We start from the raw sequence: 15,869 nt of genomic DNA, 5'->3' as shown, positions 1-15,869 counted from the left end.
TTCAGCGAGGGGCGGGCGGGCGGCCGCGCCCCCTGGCGGCGGGGAGGGACACCGGGACCCCCCGGGGCTGTCCGAGCGCCGGGACCCGCCGGGACACCGGGGCAGCGCCGGGCGCCCGCTCATTGACTAGTAATCGTATGCTAACCAGGCAATTAACATGCTAATTTATTCAATGTATGCCAATCAGATAATTAATAGGCAAATTTATGGAGGGATAATTTGCATTCATAAACACCTGTTTGCAATTGTGTAATTGAAACAAAACACACGTAAAATTTTTTTAAATTTAAAAAAAAAAAAAAAGGTTTATCTTTTCGTGTGTGCTCTTTTTTTTGGGGCCGTTCCTGCCTATAAACGGCACTGTCACGGCAGAGATGGGGTTTGCAGTTGGGGGGGCTTAAACCGATGTGTAAGGCTGGGGTGTGGTGGGGTGTGTGTCCTGGGCCAATGTGTGGGGCTGCTGGGGCGGAGGGGACGGTTCCTGGGCTAATATGTGGGGCTGGGGATTGGGTGTGTGTGGGGGGTTTCTTAGGCCAATGTGTGCAGCAGGGAGGGGGCAGTTTGGGGAGGGGGCCCTGGACCAATGTGTGGGGCCGGGGGCAGTTTTGGGGGGAGGGTTTGTGGGGGTGTTCTGGGCAGTGTGTGGGGCTGGCGGGGGGGGGGGGGGAGTGATGGAAATGGGACACTCTTAGCAGGGTGGGAGCCTGAGAAATGTGTGAGGCTGAGGGGGGCAGTTTTGGGGGGGGTGTCCCTGTGCAATGTGTGGGGCTGGGGGGGGACAGTTTGATGGCGGTTCCAGGCAATGTGTGGGACTGGGGGACAGTTGGGGGGGGGGGGGCTGTCCCTGTGCAACGTGTGGGGCTGGGCGTGTTACCCGAAAAAACTCTCTCAGAACCTGAAGTAGCTGAGGGAGGAGACGCTGCTTTATTCGCCGTGGGGCACTGGGGGACCCCCAGCTCCAGCGCAGCTCACCGGGGGGGGTCACCCATTGCTTATACACGAAAACTCTCACAATTCCACCCGGCTCAGCCATGACTCCCAGCTCACAGGCTCAGCAGATGCCCCAATGGCCTTTTTGCACGTGTATTAGATTTTGCGGTGTTGGCAGAACACTTCTGCGGGAGCGTCTCGGTGGTCCCTCGGGTGAGGAGACCCTTCCTCACAGCGTCCTTTTCGGGCACTGAGTCATCGCCGGGCAGCCAGAGGGGACCGGCCTGAGCTCAGCACAGGAGGGACACGGAGCTGTCGGAGCAGGGCCAGAGGAGGCCCCGGAGGTGCCAGGAGGGCTGGAGCCCCTCTGCTGTGGGACAGGCTGGGAGAGCTGGGGGGGTTCAGCCCGGAGGAGAGAAGGCTCCGGGGAGACCTTCCAGCCCCTTCCAGCCCCTCAAGGGGCTCCGGGAAAGCTGGGGAGCGGCTGTTTGCAAGGGCACGTAGTGACAGGACGAGGGGCAATGGTTTAAACTCGAGCAGGGCGGGTTAGATGAGACATTAGGAAGAAGTTCTTTCCGCTGAGGGCGGTGAGCCCCTGGCCCAGGCTGCCCAGAGAGGGGGTGGAGGCCCCATCCCTGGGGACGTTCAAGGCCCGGCTGGATGAGGCTCTGAGCGACCTGACGGAGTCACAGACGTCCCTGCTGCTGCAGGGGCGGGCCCAGATGGCCCTTCGCGGTCCCTTCGCACCCAACGCATCCACGGTTCTGTGGCCGTGAGTTTGCCAGCTTCTTGAGGATGACGAGGGCGCTCCCTGAAGCAGCCACGGCTCCGTCCCAGGCGGTGCCGGAGCCCCTCACGGGCGCAGCAGCACAGGCCTGACCCATAGCGGCACCGTGCGGTGATTAACTGCTGCTTGCTCCGCGGTGACGAGCCGCCCCCGGCTGCCCGCTCCTCACCGCGCTGTGGCACCGGCCTCAGCCCCGCCGCTCCCTCTCACGGCGGGGGGTCGCTGGGAACCGACCCCTCCCGCCACGCGCCTCACAACGGCCGCAGCGGCCCGGCCCGGGGACGGGGGGGGGAGCGCCGCTGCGGGGCGGCAGCTGTCAGTCAGCGCGGCGGGGCGGGGCCAGCGGCGGCAGAGCCAATGGGGCGCGGCGGGGCGGGGCCAGACGCTATAAAAGGCGGCGGCGCTGTGGCGGGAAAGGCTGTGCTCGGAGGGGCGTCTGTGGGGCGGTGGGGTCCCGGTCCTGCAGTCGCAGAAAGGGTCGGAAGGGACCTGAAAGCCCACCCCGTGCCACCCCCTGCCCCGGGCAGGGACACCTCCCACCAGCCCAGGCTGCTCCAAGCCCCGTCCAACCTGGCCTTGAACCCCTCCAGGGATGGGGCAGCCACAGCTGCTCTGGGCAACCTGGGCCAGGGGCTCACCGCCCCCACAGCCAAGAATTTCTGCCTCGGATCTCATCTCAGTCTCCCCTCTGTCAGTGTAAAACCCTTCCCCCTCGTCCCGTGGCTCCCCTCCCTGCTCCAGAGTCCCTCCCCAGCTTTCCTGGAGCCCCTTGAGGGACTGGAAGGGGCTGGAAGGTCTCCCCGGAGCCTTCTCTTCTCCAGGCTGAACCCCCCCAGCTCTCCCAGCCTGTCCCACAGCAGAGGGGCTCCAGCCCTCCCGGCATCTCTGGGGCCTCCTCTGGCCCCGCTCCGACAGCTCAGTGTCCCTCTGACGTTGGTGGCCCAAGGGCTGGGGGGCAGCGCTGCGCGGGGTGTGGGGGGGGCATCACTTTCAAGGGTTGTACAAAAAACCACCCACTGCTGATTGATTTTTGTGTTTGTTTTTTTTTAATTAAGAGACTTCCCTTGTTTAGACCTGGCGTTCCTCCTTACGGAAGAACGACGCTGCGGCAGTGACGCCCCGCGGCCGGGGGGGCTCAGCCCCGTGGGGGAGGGTGGGCTATGGCACTGTGGGTGCGGGACCGCGCTCAGCCCGTGTCCCCCCGCTCCAGCGGCTCCTCCCGGCGGTGCCCGACGCCCAGCGCAGCGCGGGGCAGCAGGGGCTGGTCCCAGCAGAGCCGGAGCGTGGGGAGCTCCAGCTCCTGCCGCTCCTGCAGCTCCTTGGCGCTGGCTGCCGGTGTCTGCACCTCGAAGGTCATCTCGAAGCGGCTGTAGTCCACCCGGAAGGCTCCTTTCTCCAGGGACATGCAGGGCTCGAAGCGGTACCCCCAGAGGATCTCGTCCTCCGTGTAGGAGGTGCGGGCTTGGCATGTCATTCCTGCGCAGAGACCAGGCTGAGCTGGGGCACGGTGACGACCCCCCCACTGCTAACGGGGGGCTTCAGCCCCAGGGCACCGGTCACCAGCTCTTCCCAGGATGCCAGCCCCCCAGCCCGGCTTCACCAGCACCCCCGGGCGGCCGCCCGTCCCCCCCTCACCTGTGGCCTCCACGATGCCCTCGAGGATGATGATGATCTCAAACTGCTCCCGGCGCAGGGACTCGGCCGACAGGTCCCAGAAGGGGCTGCGGCGGTCGATGACGTGGCAGATGATCTGGGGCTCCACCAGGAAGAGCCGGTCCTCCCCCGTGTCGTAGCCCAGGTTCAGCTCCGACTGCTCCAGCGGGATGAACTCCCCCTCCGCCGTCTGCCGCGACTTGATCAGCTTGGCCCGGATCTTGGCGTCCACCATGTGGCTATCCCGCAGGTCGCCCACCCGGAACATCAGGCAGAGCTGCTCATCCCGGCGGGAGATGACGCAGTTCTTGCTGAAGATGAGGGTCTGGGCGCGCTTCTTGGGCCGGGAGATCTTGACGAACATGCAGCCCACCATCAGGGCGTCGATCATGGAGCCCACGATGGACTGGGCCATCAGCAGGATGACACCCTCGGCACAGTCGGCCGTCACCATGCGGGCGCCGTAGCCGATGGTGCGCTGGCTCTCCACAGAGAAGAGCAAGGCGGAGACGAAGCCGTCCACGTTCTGGATGCAGGCCCGCCACTCGGGGTCCCCCCGGTGCTCCGTGTCGCCCCGCGCCCAGGCATCCAAGAAGTAGACGGTGCCGAAGACCACCCAGGTGACGATGTAGCACATCATGAAGACGAAGAGGAACCAGCGGTACTTGAGGTCCACGATGGTGGTGAAGATGTCCGAGAGGAACCGCTTCTTCTCCTGGATGTTGCCCAGGTTCACCTGGCACTTGCCCACCTTGGTGACGTACCGCTGCCGCTGCCGCCTGCCTGCCTGGGCCACGGGGCCGTCCTCCTCCAGCCGCTTGCAGCGCCGGCCCGGCAGCCCCTCCATGGAGGGGGTCCTGCCGCGCCCTGCGCTGGGGATGGTGATGCCAGGGATGGCACCAGGGGCGCCGGGTGCCTGCAGCGGGTGCCAGCGGGCGGCCAGCGGGCAGGGGGACGTGTCGCCGGGACGGCGCAGGACGGCCGGCAGGGACGGCTCACCGGGGACGCCTCCGTGGTTTGGCATTGGGGGGCTTCTCTTGGCCGCTCGCTGCCGGCCGTCCTCCACCACAGCCCCCCCGGGGGCGGCCGGGGGCTCGGGCTGCGGGGCGGAAAGGAGCCAGGGAGTGAGGAATGGCCTCCGGGCGCCGGCAGTGGCCGGCAGCATCCCCTGGGAGGGAGCCCGGGAGCAGCCGTACCTTCTGGGGGAAGGTGCCGTAGCGGCTGGTGTTGGTGGGCGGCCGGGGCAGGTAGGCCAGCATGTGCTTGGCGGTGGGGGTCTGCGCAGGGGGCACCGAGTTGCTGCGGCCGCGGGGCTCCTCGGGCAGCGGCCGGGCGCCGGCACAGGGCAGCACCATGGCGGGGCCGTGGGCGCTCAGCCCCGGGACGGGCGCGGGGTCCTGTGGCCGGGCACAAAGCAGGGTTATTGGGGAGGCGGGGGGCTCCGGCCCCTCTCCCCGTGCCCTCGGGGGGGTCCAGCCCTCGCCCGCAGCACGGGAGCCGGCGCGGGGCCGTGCCGGGGTGGCAGCAGATGGCTAAGCCCATTAGGGGCCATAATTGCATTGCAGAGGCCGGGGAGCGCGGCCGCGAGCAGCCCCGGCAGTGGGCAAGCTCTGGCCATCGCCCACCGCCGGGCTCTGCGCTCACCTCGGGACCTGGCACTAATTGCCAGCTCCGTAACGAGCTGCGAGCAGGGACGGGCGGCCCCTGGGCGTGGGAGGACGGACACGGGAGATGCAGATCCCGTAACGGGGCTCCCTGGGACAGGCTGGGAACAGCTGGGTCGCCCCAGGTCACGTTCCTGGAAATGCCACCTGGAGAGCAGTGACCCGTGGGGACAAGGACGGGGCTGGGGACGGGGAGGTGGGCTCTCTGCCCCCCCGAGCATCCCCTCCCGCCGTGAAGCGATGGGACCCTCGGTCCTCGGTGCAGCCCTGGGGGACGTCGGCCCCTGGAGCACCCCCCCATCCCCAGCCCTGGCGAGGGGGGACCCACCTTGTGTCCCGGCGGAGCGGCCGTGGGGCTGGCAGATGTCGTCCTCTGCTCCCGGCTCCCGCTCGGCCCCAGCCGCCGCCAGGCATCTTCCTGAGGGCTGGATGGGACCCTCCGCTGCGGCCCGTGTGGAGCAGGGAGGGAGAGAGGATGGAAGGATGAAGGAAGGAAGGATGAAGGATGGATGAAGGAAGGGAGGAAGGACGGGGAACTCGACGGTGGCCGCCAATCCTGCTCCAGCGGCAGAAGGTCACCCATTAATCTGTCTCAATGACAAGCACAATTACCTCCAGATGATTTAATCGAGAGGAGCGGGCGCCCTTCCGGGGGAAGGAGCAGGAGGGGTTTCCCAGTGGATTTCCCCGCGCTCGCCTGGGGGATGACACTCCCCGTCTGCTGCTGGGGACGGGGCCGTATCCCCCTTTCCCTTGGTCCCGCTCGGGTCTGAGCGCGGTCCGTGGCCCCTCCCCACTGCTGCGGGACCCCCTGCCACGGTCCCCCTGGCGCCGAGCGGGGCCAGACCCCCGGAGCCGGGAGGCCTCAGTAATTTGCCCGCCTGGCCCCCGGTCCCCCCGTTGATAAGGAAGACGGCAGATGAAGGAGAGATTAGTCGCTAATCTCCCCGGGCAGATGAATCTCAAGCTGGACCCCGCGGAGGGGACGCAGGTGGGGGCAGGCGGGAGCCAGGCGCCCACACAAAGTTGGGATTTTCCTGTCAGCGCGGCCCCTCCTTCTTCCCCATCCTTATTTTCCCAGCAGGACGCGGAGGACGTTTGCTCCCAGGCAAGGGCCCGGGCACGTCAGGCGCCGAGAACTGAGGTGCCAGGCGCGGGACGGGGCGGCGGGTGCCCATCTCTCCGCACGGGGCAAAGGGACGCCCTCCCCACGGCGTCCCCAACTGCCCCTCGCCTATTTGTTTAACGACCGAACGAGGGTCGATGCCTCAAACCCTCCCAGGAAGAGCTCGATGTCGGCTCCCCGCATCCCACCGGGGTCCCCTCGCCGCCGCCGCCAAGAGGCTCTTTCCCTGCCAAGGCTCTCGCTTGGGGGTGGCCGAGCCTGGGAGGATTTAAATGCTTGGGTTTAACCCTGCCGTGGTGGCCAGGCGGCGGCGGGGATGCACCCGGCGGCTCCTGCCCGGCAGCCGCGCTTTGCTTTTAGCATGGAAAAACCAACAACGGCTGGAAAATGCTGGTGGCCACACCCCGGCCTCGGAGGAAGAGGCTCGATCGGCTCCCGCGGGCGCAGACGCAGCCGGCGGCGGGGTGGACGCTGCTCCGCAGGCGTTAATGACCGCGGCCGGCGCTGCAGGTGGCCGAGCAGGGCCCGGCGGGCGGCGTTAGCATGGCCGGGGGCTGGCGGGCGCCGGCGCAGGCCGGGGGGATGGTGCTGGCCCTGCTCGGGTGGGTCTCCTCCTGCGTCACCACCTTCGTGCCCCTCTGGAAGAGCCTCAACCTGGACCTGAACGAGCTGGAGGTGTGGAGCATGGGGCTGTGGCAGGTCTGCATCGCCCAGGAGGAGGGGGTGGTGGAGTGCCGGCCCCACGGCTCCTTCCTGGCGCTGCCCCCCGAGCTGCGCGTCTCCCGCCTGCTGATGTGCCTCTCCAACGGGCTGGGGCTGCTGGGCTGCGGGCTGGCCGCCGCGGGGATGGAGGGATGGACGCCCTGCCGGGACCGGCCCGGCCTCAAGCGGCGGCTGCTGCTCGCTGGGGGAGCGGTGCTGGGTGCGGCGGCCGTGGCCACGCTGGCGCCGGTCTCCTGGGTCGCCTACAACACCGTCCTCGACTTCTGGGACGACACCGTCCCCGACATCGTCCCCCGCTGGGAATTCGGGGAGGCCACCTTCCTGGGCTGGTTTGCCGGAGCCTTCCTCGCCGCCGGCGGGCTGCTCCTCGCCTGCAGCGCCCGCCCTGCCGTGCCGCCGCCGGCCCCCGCCTGCCGCCAGCCCCCCAGCCCCCGGGACCTGGCCGGGGGCCACCACCTGCACCCCAAAAACGCAGACCTGGTCATCTAAGGACTCGGGGGGCCCTGCCCCGTGCGCTGCCCACTGCAGGGACGGCGCCCGTGGGTCTGACAGGATGATTCGCTAATTCCCACGGTGGCCCTGCAGATTTTTCTCCTTCCTCCGTGTGTCTGCTTCGCTTTTTCTCTTCCCAGGAGCAGCAGCTTTCCCCGCAGCGCGCGCGTGGGAAGGCGGTGAGGCAGCGGCCGAGCAGCACTTCGTACCCCGGGTGACATTTGTGGCGGTCGCTCACTGACGACGCTGCGCGAGCATCGCATCCCCTGCGAATCCCCTGCCGACGCATCCGCGGCGGTTCACAGCTCGCTCCTCGCGTGTCCGTGTCGCTCTGATGTTCCCGCAATAAATTATCACGGCCGCTGGTAGCGCACTCCTTTGCTCTGAGCGTAGATCTGCGTCTCGCAGGGGGCGTCGATGGCGTGAGCGGGGATGAAGGGTGGGAGCTCCAACAGCACTTTGGTCTGTACAGAAAAGATCTGGGGGGGGAAAAGGAGGGGGAGAGGGAGAAGGAGAGCCGCGGCAGTGCCCGGAACCGCTCCTGCTGCAAGGGAGGCGGCGTCCCCTGCCCTGACCCTCCTCGTCTCACGGCAAAGACGACCGAGCCCTGAGTGCCACAGACCTTTGGGTAGAAAGTTCCTCAACTGCACGGTTCACCCGCGCCCAAGAGGCAGGAGCGGTGTTTTGCGGGTCCCTGAACTGGTTCTCCCACGTTTTCCTGATGCGGCTGTAAAAGGAGGGCTGCCCGCAGCAGGGAATGCCAGCTGGATTAACTCCCCGAGTCCCGACGGGAGCCGGCCCCGCCGCTGCACCCCGGGAACAACCGAGTTCACGGCGGGTTTAATCCCTGCGGGCTCCGAGCCGTGGGCGCGTGACCGATCCCGAGGAAGCCCCAGGCCGCCTCCGGCATTCCTGGGGGAAGCAAAGTCCGCCCTCCTCCCAAAGACGCCTTTGGAAACCTGCCCTTTGCTCGGCTGCAGGGGCAGGGAGGGGGACGGGAGCTGCTCCCTGGGGGTTTCTAACGCTGCCGGGGCTTGGGGCAGAGGCGGGTGCTGGGTCCCTCCGAGGGGCCGGGATGGCGGCGTCCTTGGCCGCGCGCTCCAAAGCCCCCACAGGCGGCAGCCGCCCTCCTCGAGGCTCCCCCCAGCCCCGAAAGCAAAAACAGTTGGTTTTGGCCGTGAGCCGTCACCCACGCCCTCGGGAGAGGGGAGGACGAGGTGCCCAGCGAAGGTTTCCAGCTTCGGGCCATTCCTCCCTCCCGGCCCCGGCCCAACCTCCACCTTCCCAAGCACCGACCCGCGCTCGGGAGCAGCCTTTGCTATTTATTTTTTAGAGCAGGCTTTGGCTATTTCACTTTCTGGCAGCAACACAAAGAACGGGGCAAAGCCACCGTCTCGTGATGGTCGGAGTAACCGGATTCTCCTAATCCAGGATTCCCTCCCCAAACCACATCCTACTTCCCGGTGAGTCGGAATGACACAAGAGCATTGCAAAAGCCGCCCAAGAAATGCCGAGTCCTGCGCAGGCTGGGAGGGGCGAGCGCTGGCACCGTGTCCGCGGCCCCCGCTCAGGTGCGGAACGTTCTCAGTCACTGCAGTACGTCGGGGGCTGCGTCCCGCCGCCCTCCGTCACGAGAACAGGGGAAAACGCAGAAAAAACAGCAGCCCCGGCCCCGCAGCAGCCCCTTACCTGGAGGAGGGGGCTCGGCGTGGGCACGGGCTGCCAGAGCCTCCACGGGTAATGGCGCTTCCGCGCTGTCATAAAATCACTGGGAGAATGGAAGAATCTCCCACGGGATCTATTCCCTCCTCAATAACGGGGAACCGCGCGCCCACGGAACGGTGGGACGGCGCTGGCAACTTCCATTCCAAGGCTGCGCTAATTACAACAAATTCTGTACTCGGAACGGGTCCTGGAGACGTCTGCCTCGCGCTGGGAACAACCCTCGCCCCTGCGCGCCTCCCTGCTGCACCGCCGACACCGTCTGTGCCTCGGCAGAGCGACGCCAGCAGCGGCAGGTAAAAGGCTGCCGTTACAACACAGGGTCACCTTAGCAGCTCAATACGTAATTAAATGTTTCAATTCCCCCATTAATTAAAAAAAAAAAGAGAGATTTTGGCTACAGGAAGAGAGTGGTTTTCCCTCTGCTTTACTAATCGGATGTGAACGCTTCTCCACTGCCGCTGGCTTGGGAACGGTGACTCCCGAAACCCCACCCGTGAACACGGAGCGGCTTCGCCCTGGAAAAAGGCTCCGGAACAGGCTCCCCGCTGCGAAAAACACGACTGCAAAGAGACCCCCCAGCATCGATCGCGAACAGGGACGTGTCCCCAGGCCCAGTCTCTCCCCGACGCGTTCCTCTGCCCGCTCTGAGCCTCCCTGCGCGCGGAGCCACCCGTTTCTCTGCTAAAACAGCCAGAATTCCGCTCCCGGCAGCTCCCTGCGGCTCCGCCGTCTGCCCGGCAGAGCCCGGCTGAGCTCGGGACCCCGCGCACCGCTCTGCCCGGCCCGCAGCGTCACCACGCTGCAGAAGTATCGCCAACACCGTTATTTTTCTTTTCTCCTGCCTTTTCTTCGTAGTGAAGCCAGGAGGAACCTTAAGGCTTAGCACCGGGAGGGAAATAAAAACACAGAGGGAGCTTTTTCATTCTAACATAGAACAAATGCTTTTATTGCACTTTTAGAAAAGTCTGCATAGTCCTAACACACAGGATCCCCCCTCCACGTCCTCCCAACATTTGGTTTAAAACAACTGCCGCAGCTCAAGCGCAAGTACAGGCTGCCCGCTCAAGGGGATCCAGCGGGGCACGGGTTTTACAGAAAGCCAGGTAAAAAAGAAAACCAAACCAAACCACCACCAACCAAAAAGGAGCCGATTCCGGCCCGCGCAGGCGCCAGCGACGCCGATCTGGCACCGAAAACCCAGAGGAGAGGAGGAAGTTTGCTCCGAACCCCAGAGGGGAACGTCCTTCGGGGCGATGTCCCTGCGCCGGGCAATTCTGCCGCCCTGTCCCCTCTCCTCGCCGCCAGGACCGGCTTCTGCCTTCCTCAGAGGAAGACTCCTGCGTGTTGTCTTTTGACAGTTAAAATACAGAAGGCAAATGCCCGCCTGCCTTGACCAAACATGCCGCTGCACGCGCGACTGCCCGCGCCCTTCCGAGCGTGAGCCCCGCTCCCCGCTGCTCCCAGCGGCACCAGCGAGCCCTCCGGCCGCAGCGGGGCAGGACCGGGCGCACCCCCTCCGGCAGCTAATCCTGCAGGAGGGTCTCAGCGCCTCTGCCAGAGGAGCCGGCTCTCGCTCTGCTGCCGGTGCGGGCCTGGGGATCTGTCTCTAGAAAGCTGCCGAAACACCCGAACGCGCCGAGGTGGCCAGGGGACCCCGCGGCGGACGGTGGTGCCGGGTCCTGGCGCCTCGTGCCAGAGCAGCGGGTCAGGCCCTTCCCCTCAGCGCTCAGCCTCTTCTCTCAAAAGTGCAATACCGCTTTTCATTCGTTCATATTTACAACGAACACAGCTCTGAATCCGAATCCCCCCTCTCCCTGTCCAACGCTGCCCGCCGGGAGGACGGCCGCTGGCGGGCTGCAGCGTGCACCACGGCGCGGCCGGGCGTCCCCACGCTATTTCACCGTGACGGCCGAGGCGCCGTGGATGGACTCCATGACGGCTGCAAAGCGGCTGCAGAGGTCGTAGGGGGAGTTGGGCCGGATCTTCGGGGGCTCTTTCAGGACAACGACCTCGGCGGAGCAGTCGAGGAGCCGGGGCAGCAACTCGCCCAGCTTCACCTGCAGTTTGGCTGTCAAGGGGGAGAGGGGGACAGGGTCAGTGGCACCGCAGCGGCACGAGAGCAGATGGCAGCAGGCTCCAGGGCCGTGGGCAAAGGAGCCGTGACGCCTTTTACACAATCGTCATCCAACGGTGTCCGTTGGGACGGACCAGTCCAGGAAAACCATCCGTCTCCTGCAGGCGGGGACGAGCAGCGCCTGCTGACACAGAGGACGCGCCACAGCCACCGCCAGCCGGGTCCTGCTCGGTCCCGAGCCCTGCCCGCGCACCCAGAGTGGCTCCGCTGCCACCCGCCCGCCCTGGGGACACTGCCACGTCCCACCGGGCATCGCCGCCTCGAGTGCAAGCCGCTGTGCTGGCTGGCGGGTCAGAAGGAGCTACGTGTCTCAAGGTGACGCTCAAATATTGACTTTGCTTTCGAACGAGACAGAGCGCGCCTTTGTCACCTGCTGTTACCGCCTGAAGACCTGAGACCTCGGCAGGCACCGGCCGGCCCTGGCAAAGGACCGTCCCCGGGAGCCGGCCACACTAACGCCGCCCGACCGCGCGTTCCAGGCAGGCGCCCTCGGACGAGGAAAAGCGGGCGCAAAGGGGTGACACCGAGCCAGCTCCCAGGGTCCGGGAGGGACACGCAGCCGCCTCCTGCTCCTTTACAACCTGCCGTGTCAGCAAATGCCATCGTGGCAAGCCCGAGAACGGGCAACTTGCCTACTAGCACAAATTTCTCCAACTGTTATTCTTTACAACAGTATTTTGAGAATAAACCGCTGTGGTTTTGCCTTATTTTCCTACGGCAAATTTACCCTCAGCTAATGACAAAACCCCTGTAACGACTCCCCAGCCCGTCACACACAGACCGAGGGGGTCGAAACTGATTTCTCTTAATAAAAACAACCCGGAGGAGTCGTGGGAGCCGACTCCAGGCTGCAGAAGTAACTACAGAACCAGATCAGCCACCCTGAACCGACGTTGAGCCACAAAACGACAAACCTCTCTTCGAAACGCAAAGAGCCCCCGAATCCGCTCCCCCATCCGGCCTCCTGCAACTCCGGACACTGTTCTGGCTAGGGATAAACCTGTTCCCGCTCCTGAAGAGCGGACCTGGCAGCGGAGCCGGCAGCGGAGCCCGCCGGCACTCACCTGCCGTCTGTGGGCAACCCTCCGCTCAGGAGACAAACCCAAACCAAACACCTCCAGGTAACACTGAGCCGTCCTTTGGAAATCAGCGTTGCACATTTCAGGGAAGAGGAATCCTTCCTCGACAGCTTTAGTGCAGAAGATGATTGAATTCTTCTAGAACGTAAGTCAATGGATTCAAATTCAAATACATTTCTCCTCTCGCTCTCAGAAATACCCAAGTGCTACCGTGCAAACGCCAGGAATTTAAGGAAGTTGTCTAAGGGGTCCTTTAATTCCTTTCTTAGCCGCGATGCGGACGCCGCCCTGCCCACAACCACACGACAAAGGTGCGGCCGTTCCCTACCGTCCATGTCTTCTCGTCCCAGGTAGGAGCACCAGCGGTTCCTCATGACCTCGATGGCGTCCAGGTCCTCTTTGGAGATCTCGAAGTTGTTCATCAGGTGCATGCAGGGGATGATCAGCTCGTTCAGGATGCCGATGCCCTCTGCCACACGAGCTTCTTCGCAGCTTACGAAGAGCGCCGCCGCCACCTCGTTCAGCTTCTGGGGAGGAGGGAGAGGCAGGGACAGAGGCGTGAGAGCAGCGCGGAGGCCAGGTAACCCAGGCAGTGCCGTCGGGAAAGGGACACGGCTCGGGGCCCTCACCCACGGCCACGCGGAGACGCGAGGACTAACAGAACCAGGCACAGGTTCTGGTGGGAGAGCCACCTTGAACCACACCGTAGAAAACAAGCGGATAAATACATGTAATTTACTATATAGATATGGCCAGAGTACACATAGCTTATCTGTAATTCTGGTTTTAAGATGCCGAGATCCAGATCTGCCTTTACCCAGGCCCCCCGAGAGCCGTACTGCATTCTTTCATCGAATTATTATTGCCTAGATTTCCACCGCGCTGCTGGTACTCGGGTGAGAGGCACAAGAGAGACAGTTACAGTGGCCTTGGCAACCACGGCGCGGGAGCTAAGCACAAATCTCATTTTTATGCAGTTGTTTTGCCCCCTGTGGAAAAGGACATCCTCTGTCGCTCAGAGAGAGGAAGCCATTAATACTAGAAATAAACATCGGGAGGGGGAAGGAAGCAAATGGACAGAAAAGAACACAAGTGCCGAGTTAAAACCCAAGAGCGTGTTCAGCGGCACCCGAACCTTCCCCGGAAATGCAGCAGGTTAAGGAAGGGTGCTCCTCGAAGGGGCACGGTACGGCCCATTCCCCGGGTGCCGCACACCGAGCCGCCGGTACGGGAATTACAGCGCGGAGGCGGCGTCACCCTGGCTGCTCCCTCCCCTCCGCTCTCAGGGCGAGCTGGAGCTCCGCGGTACCAACCAGGAGACACTTCCTTCGGTACAAGGCGATCAGCGACTCGTTCACCCCCCGGCTGGCTCCCTTCAGCAGCAGCTTGGTGTTGCTCTGGTAGGCGTAGACCAGGTAGGTGAGCGCCTCCTGGTACCTGGGGAAGAGGGGCAGCTCTCAGCCCATTTCCGACTGCGGGGGACGTCTGCCGCTCGGCCCGAACGGCAACCAGCGGCAGGCCCGACAGCAAAAACTCCTCCCTTGCCAAAGCAGAAAGGAACAGACACCCCACGTCAGGTAATTCATGCCCCTTTTTGCCCAGAGCGCCAAACGAGCATCCCGGGAGGGGCCCTGTAGAGCCACATTTGTGTACAGCGCGAGTGCCAGCGCCGAGCCCTTCTGCACTGCGCCGGGAGCTCTGCACTCAGAGAGGAGGCGCGCAGAAGGTAACGGCGTCAGCTCCTTGACACGTTTCTAGCTTATAAACCCCCCGGTGAGAAAACAGAGCAGCTGACAGGGATTAGGCCAACTCAGGGAAGCCCCGAGAGCTCTGGCCCAGCCGCTTGTCAATTTGCCCACCTGCATTAGGTGGCTCATCACCACCAACCACCTCGGAGCTCAAGCCGGGTTCCGTCCACGAATTATTTCTGAAAGCCAGGTTATTTTCCAGATTGGAAAAAACCTCTTTTCAAATTACAAACCCTTCATAAAATGGCACTGTCCTTCCCCACACTTCCCTATTTATGTAAAACACAGGTTCTACAACTGTAGGGAGAAAAAAAGGCCCTTTTAAAACTCTGAAGAGTCTAGAGCACTCCACAGCGTGTGCTTATGCGAGGTACGATGGCCGATCCAAGAGAGTTTAATTTTAATACAGGAGTCCAGAGGAAAGGAAAACAGCGATGGCAAGCGTTCCTGCAAACCCGTGTCTGGGAACGAGAACACAAAGCTCGACTTCACAGAGGGGAAAAATTAGGGGAAAGTCTAAGGAGCCACCGGAGAGCTACAGCCGGTACCTCGGTATAACATTTAAACTGGTAACCAAGGCTGACTGTGGATTCCAGAAGGGGCTACTGGCAAGTGAAAAAGAAAGCCCACTGGCCTCAGATACAGGCCCGAATGCAAACTGGCCATCACAGGTCAGGAAGAAGAAGTTCTGTCAAAGGAGCCTTTACTTTTCAGCTACAGCTTATCTTGTCCAAACACGGAATGAGAAGTCACTCACTTTCTGTTCTGGTAGAGCTCCAGCCCCGTCAGCAGATAAACCGACACCTTGCGGAAAAGGCTGTAGTCTTCGTGCCAGCGCTGTTGGGGAGCAGCGAGAGAGCGGAGCGTCAGCCTCACCCGTGACACGCGCACGTGTGTTTCACATTCCTTCATGACCCCAAAGCGTGTCGGGTTTTACCCTTTGAAGGGTTTACGCATCTCTCGTAAGCGACACATGAATCATTTCGGTCCCCCGCGCCGCACGCTGGTCCCTTACCTTGTACTCCTCCATGTCCACATCGTCAGGACCGATTTCTCTCAGCTTTGCTCGCGCCACCTTCATAATGCTAATTGACCTGCCCCCAAGTGAGCAGAGACGGAGAAGATCAGAGCAATGGCCCTGGCTGCCTCCAGATGAGAAAAGCCCCATCTCGGACCAGGCAGCACAAACCTTTCATCGTAGCTGAGGTTCTTGTCCGCAAACTGCTCGAGAAGGGTCCGTTCCACCACCTGCTGGGGAGCGTTGTTCTGCAGGAGGTAAATGAGGACGTGCTGCAACCGGGCGTCGTTCTGCGGAGTCGGGGTCTCCTTGGCGAGCAGGTAGAGCCGGGAGTACTCCTCGTGGAACGCCTGCAACGGGACACACGGACTGACGCTCCTGCCCCTGGGAACGCCACAGCGGCTGAGACGAAGCCTAAAGCTGTCCTGTGACGGCGGGATTCCCCCGGGCCATGCCCGCCCCCGCTGCGTGGTTACGTTCCACGGTGAAGGGAAGCCCACGAGCACCTGGAACCGTAACCAAAAGGCACCTGCAGCACGGCCACGAAGCGGGCGCTTCTCACAAGCGCCGAGGTGTCTCAACGGCTCGCAGAGAGCGGGGCGTGTCGCTGCCTTCCACAGCTCTGGTGATCCTCGGGCAGGTGCCGAGGCTGTAAAAATGGACTGCGACACGCTTGTATCCACAGTAAGGTGCAAGAGTGTCTCACAATCTACAGTCCTGTAGATGCACAGCACGGGGGATTTCCCCCGTGTGGCATTTTCAGTTAAATCTACCTTTTTCAGTTCAATCT

The 15,869-nt window shown here is 63.4% G+C and overlaps 3 protein-coding genes across 12 annotated transcripts in view; 1 reads left to right on the top strand and 2 right to left on the bottom strand.

Annotated features, from left to right (window-relative positions):
* Positions 1-2,680: 2,680 nt before the first annotated feature.
* On the bottom strand, positions 2,681-7,108 carry LOC141732235 (G protein-activated inward rectifier potassium channel 3-like). 3 transcript variants are annotated; one of them, XM_074560857.1, is made up of 5 exons: positions 5,363-5,490; positions 5,015-5,181; positions 4,567-4,767; positions 3,353-4,469; positions 2,683-3,193 (listed from the first exon to the last, which is right to left on the bottom strand). In XM_074560857.1, exons 3-5 carry the CDS (start codon positions 4,723-4,725, stop codon positions 2,904-2,906), a joined length of 1,566 nt encoding a protein of 521 aa, XP_074416958.1. In that variant the 5' UTR covers positions 4,726-4,767; positions 5,015-5,181; positions 5,363-5,490; the 3' UTR covers positions 2,683-2,903. The 3 variants fall into 3 exon arrangements, with proteins under 3 accessions (XP_074416956.1, XP_074416958.1, XP_074416957.1); XM_074560855.1 differs by having other exon boundaries at positions 2,681-3,193; positions 5,015-7,108; XM_074560856.1 differs by lacking the exon at positions 5,015-5,181 and having other exon boundaries at positions 5,363-7,108.
* Positions 6,613-7,751, top strand: CLDN25 (claudin 25). Its single transcript, XM_074560863.1, has one exon. The coding sequence runs from the start codon at positions 6,704-6,706 to the stop codon at positions 7,370-7,372; it is 669 nt and encodes a 222-aa protein (XP_074416964.1). The 5' UTR covers positions 6,613-6,703; the 3' UTR covers positions 7,373-7,751.
* A 2,264-nt stretch (positions 7,752-10,015) lies between these two features.
* USP28 (ubiquitin specific peptidase 28) overlaps positions 10,016-15,869 on the bottom strand; it is a 33,003-nt gene continuing 27,149 nt past the window's right edge. For all 8 annotated transcript variants that reach the window (XM_074560849.1, XM_074560846.1, XM_074560850.1 and 5 more), the window contains 6 exons: positions 15,251-15,429; positions 15,077-15,155; positions 14,819-14,898; positions 13,627-13,750; positions 12,642-12,840; positions 10,016-11,168 (listed from right to left, as the gene is read on the bottom strand). In XM_074560849.1, the coding sequence (XP_074416950.1) occupies positions 10,993-11,168; positions 12,642-12,840; positions 13,627-13,750; positions 14,819-14,898; positions 15,077-15,155; positions 15,251-15,429 (837 nt within the window). In that variant the 3' untranslated portion in view covers positions 10,016-10,992. The remainder of the gene's footprint in view (positions 11,169-12,641; positions 12,841-13,626; positions 13,751-14,818; positions 14,899-15,076; positions 15,156-15,250; positions 15,430-15,869) is intronic.

Source organism: Larus michahellis, chromosome 17 (assembly GCF_964199755.1).
Source record: "Larus michahellis chromosome 17, bLarMic1.1, whole genome shotgun sequence".
NCBI lineage: Eukaryota > Metazoa > Chordata > Aves > Charadriiformes > Laridae > Larus > Larus michahellis.
The sequence above is the reverse complement of the archived record's forward strand: the minus strand, read 5'-3'. Positions and strand labels throughout refer to the sequence as shown.

Bases quoted from the DNA above. Each gene is read 5' to 3' on its own strand.
- LOC141732235 (XM_074560855.1), bottom strand. From the start codon at position 5,617: ATGGGTGACCTTCTGCCGCTGGAGCAGGATTGGCGGCCACCGTCGAGT. The intron at 4,470-4,566 runs GTACGGCTGCTC...TCCGCCCCGCAG, and splicing joins ACGGCACCTTCCCCCAGAAG to CCCGAGCCCCCGGCCGCCCC. The intron at 3,194-3,352 runs GTGAGGGGGGGA...GTCTCTGCGCAG, and splicing joins GGGCATCGTGGAGGCCACAG to GAATGACATGCCAAGCCCGC.
- CLDN25 (XM_074560863.1), top strand. From the start codon at position 6,704: ATGGCCGGGGGCTGGCGGGCGCCGGCGCAGGCCGGGGGGATGGTGCTG.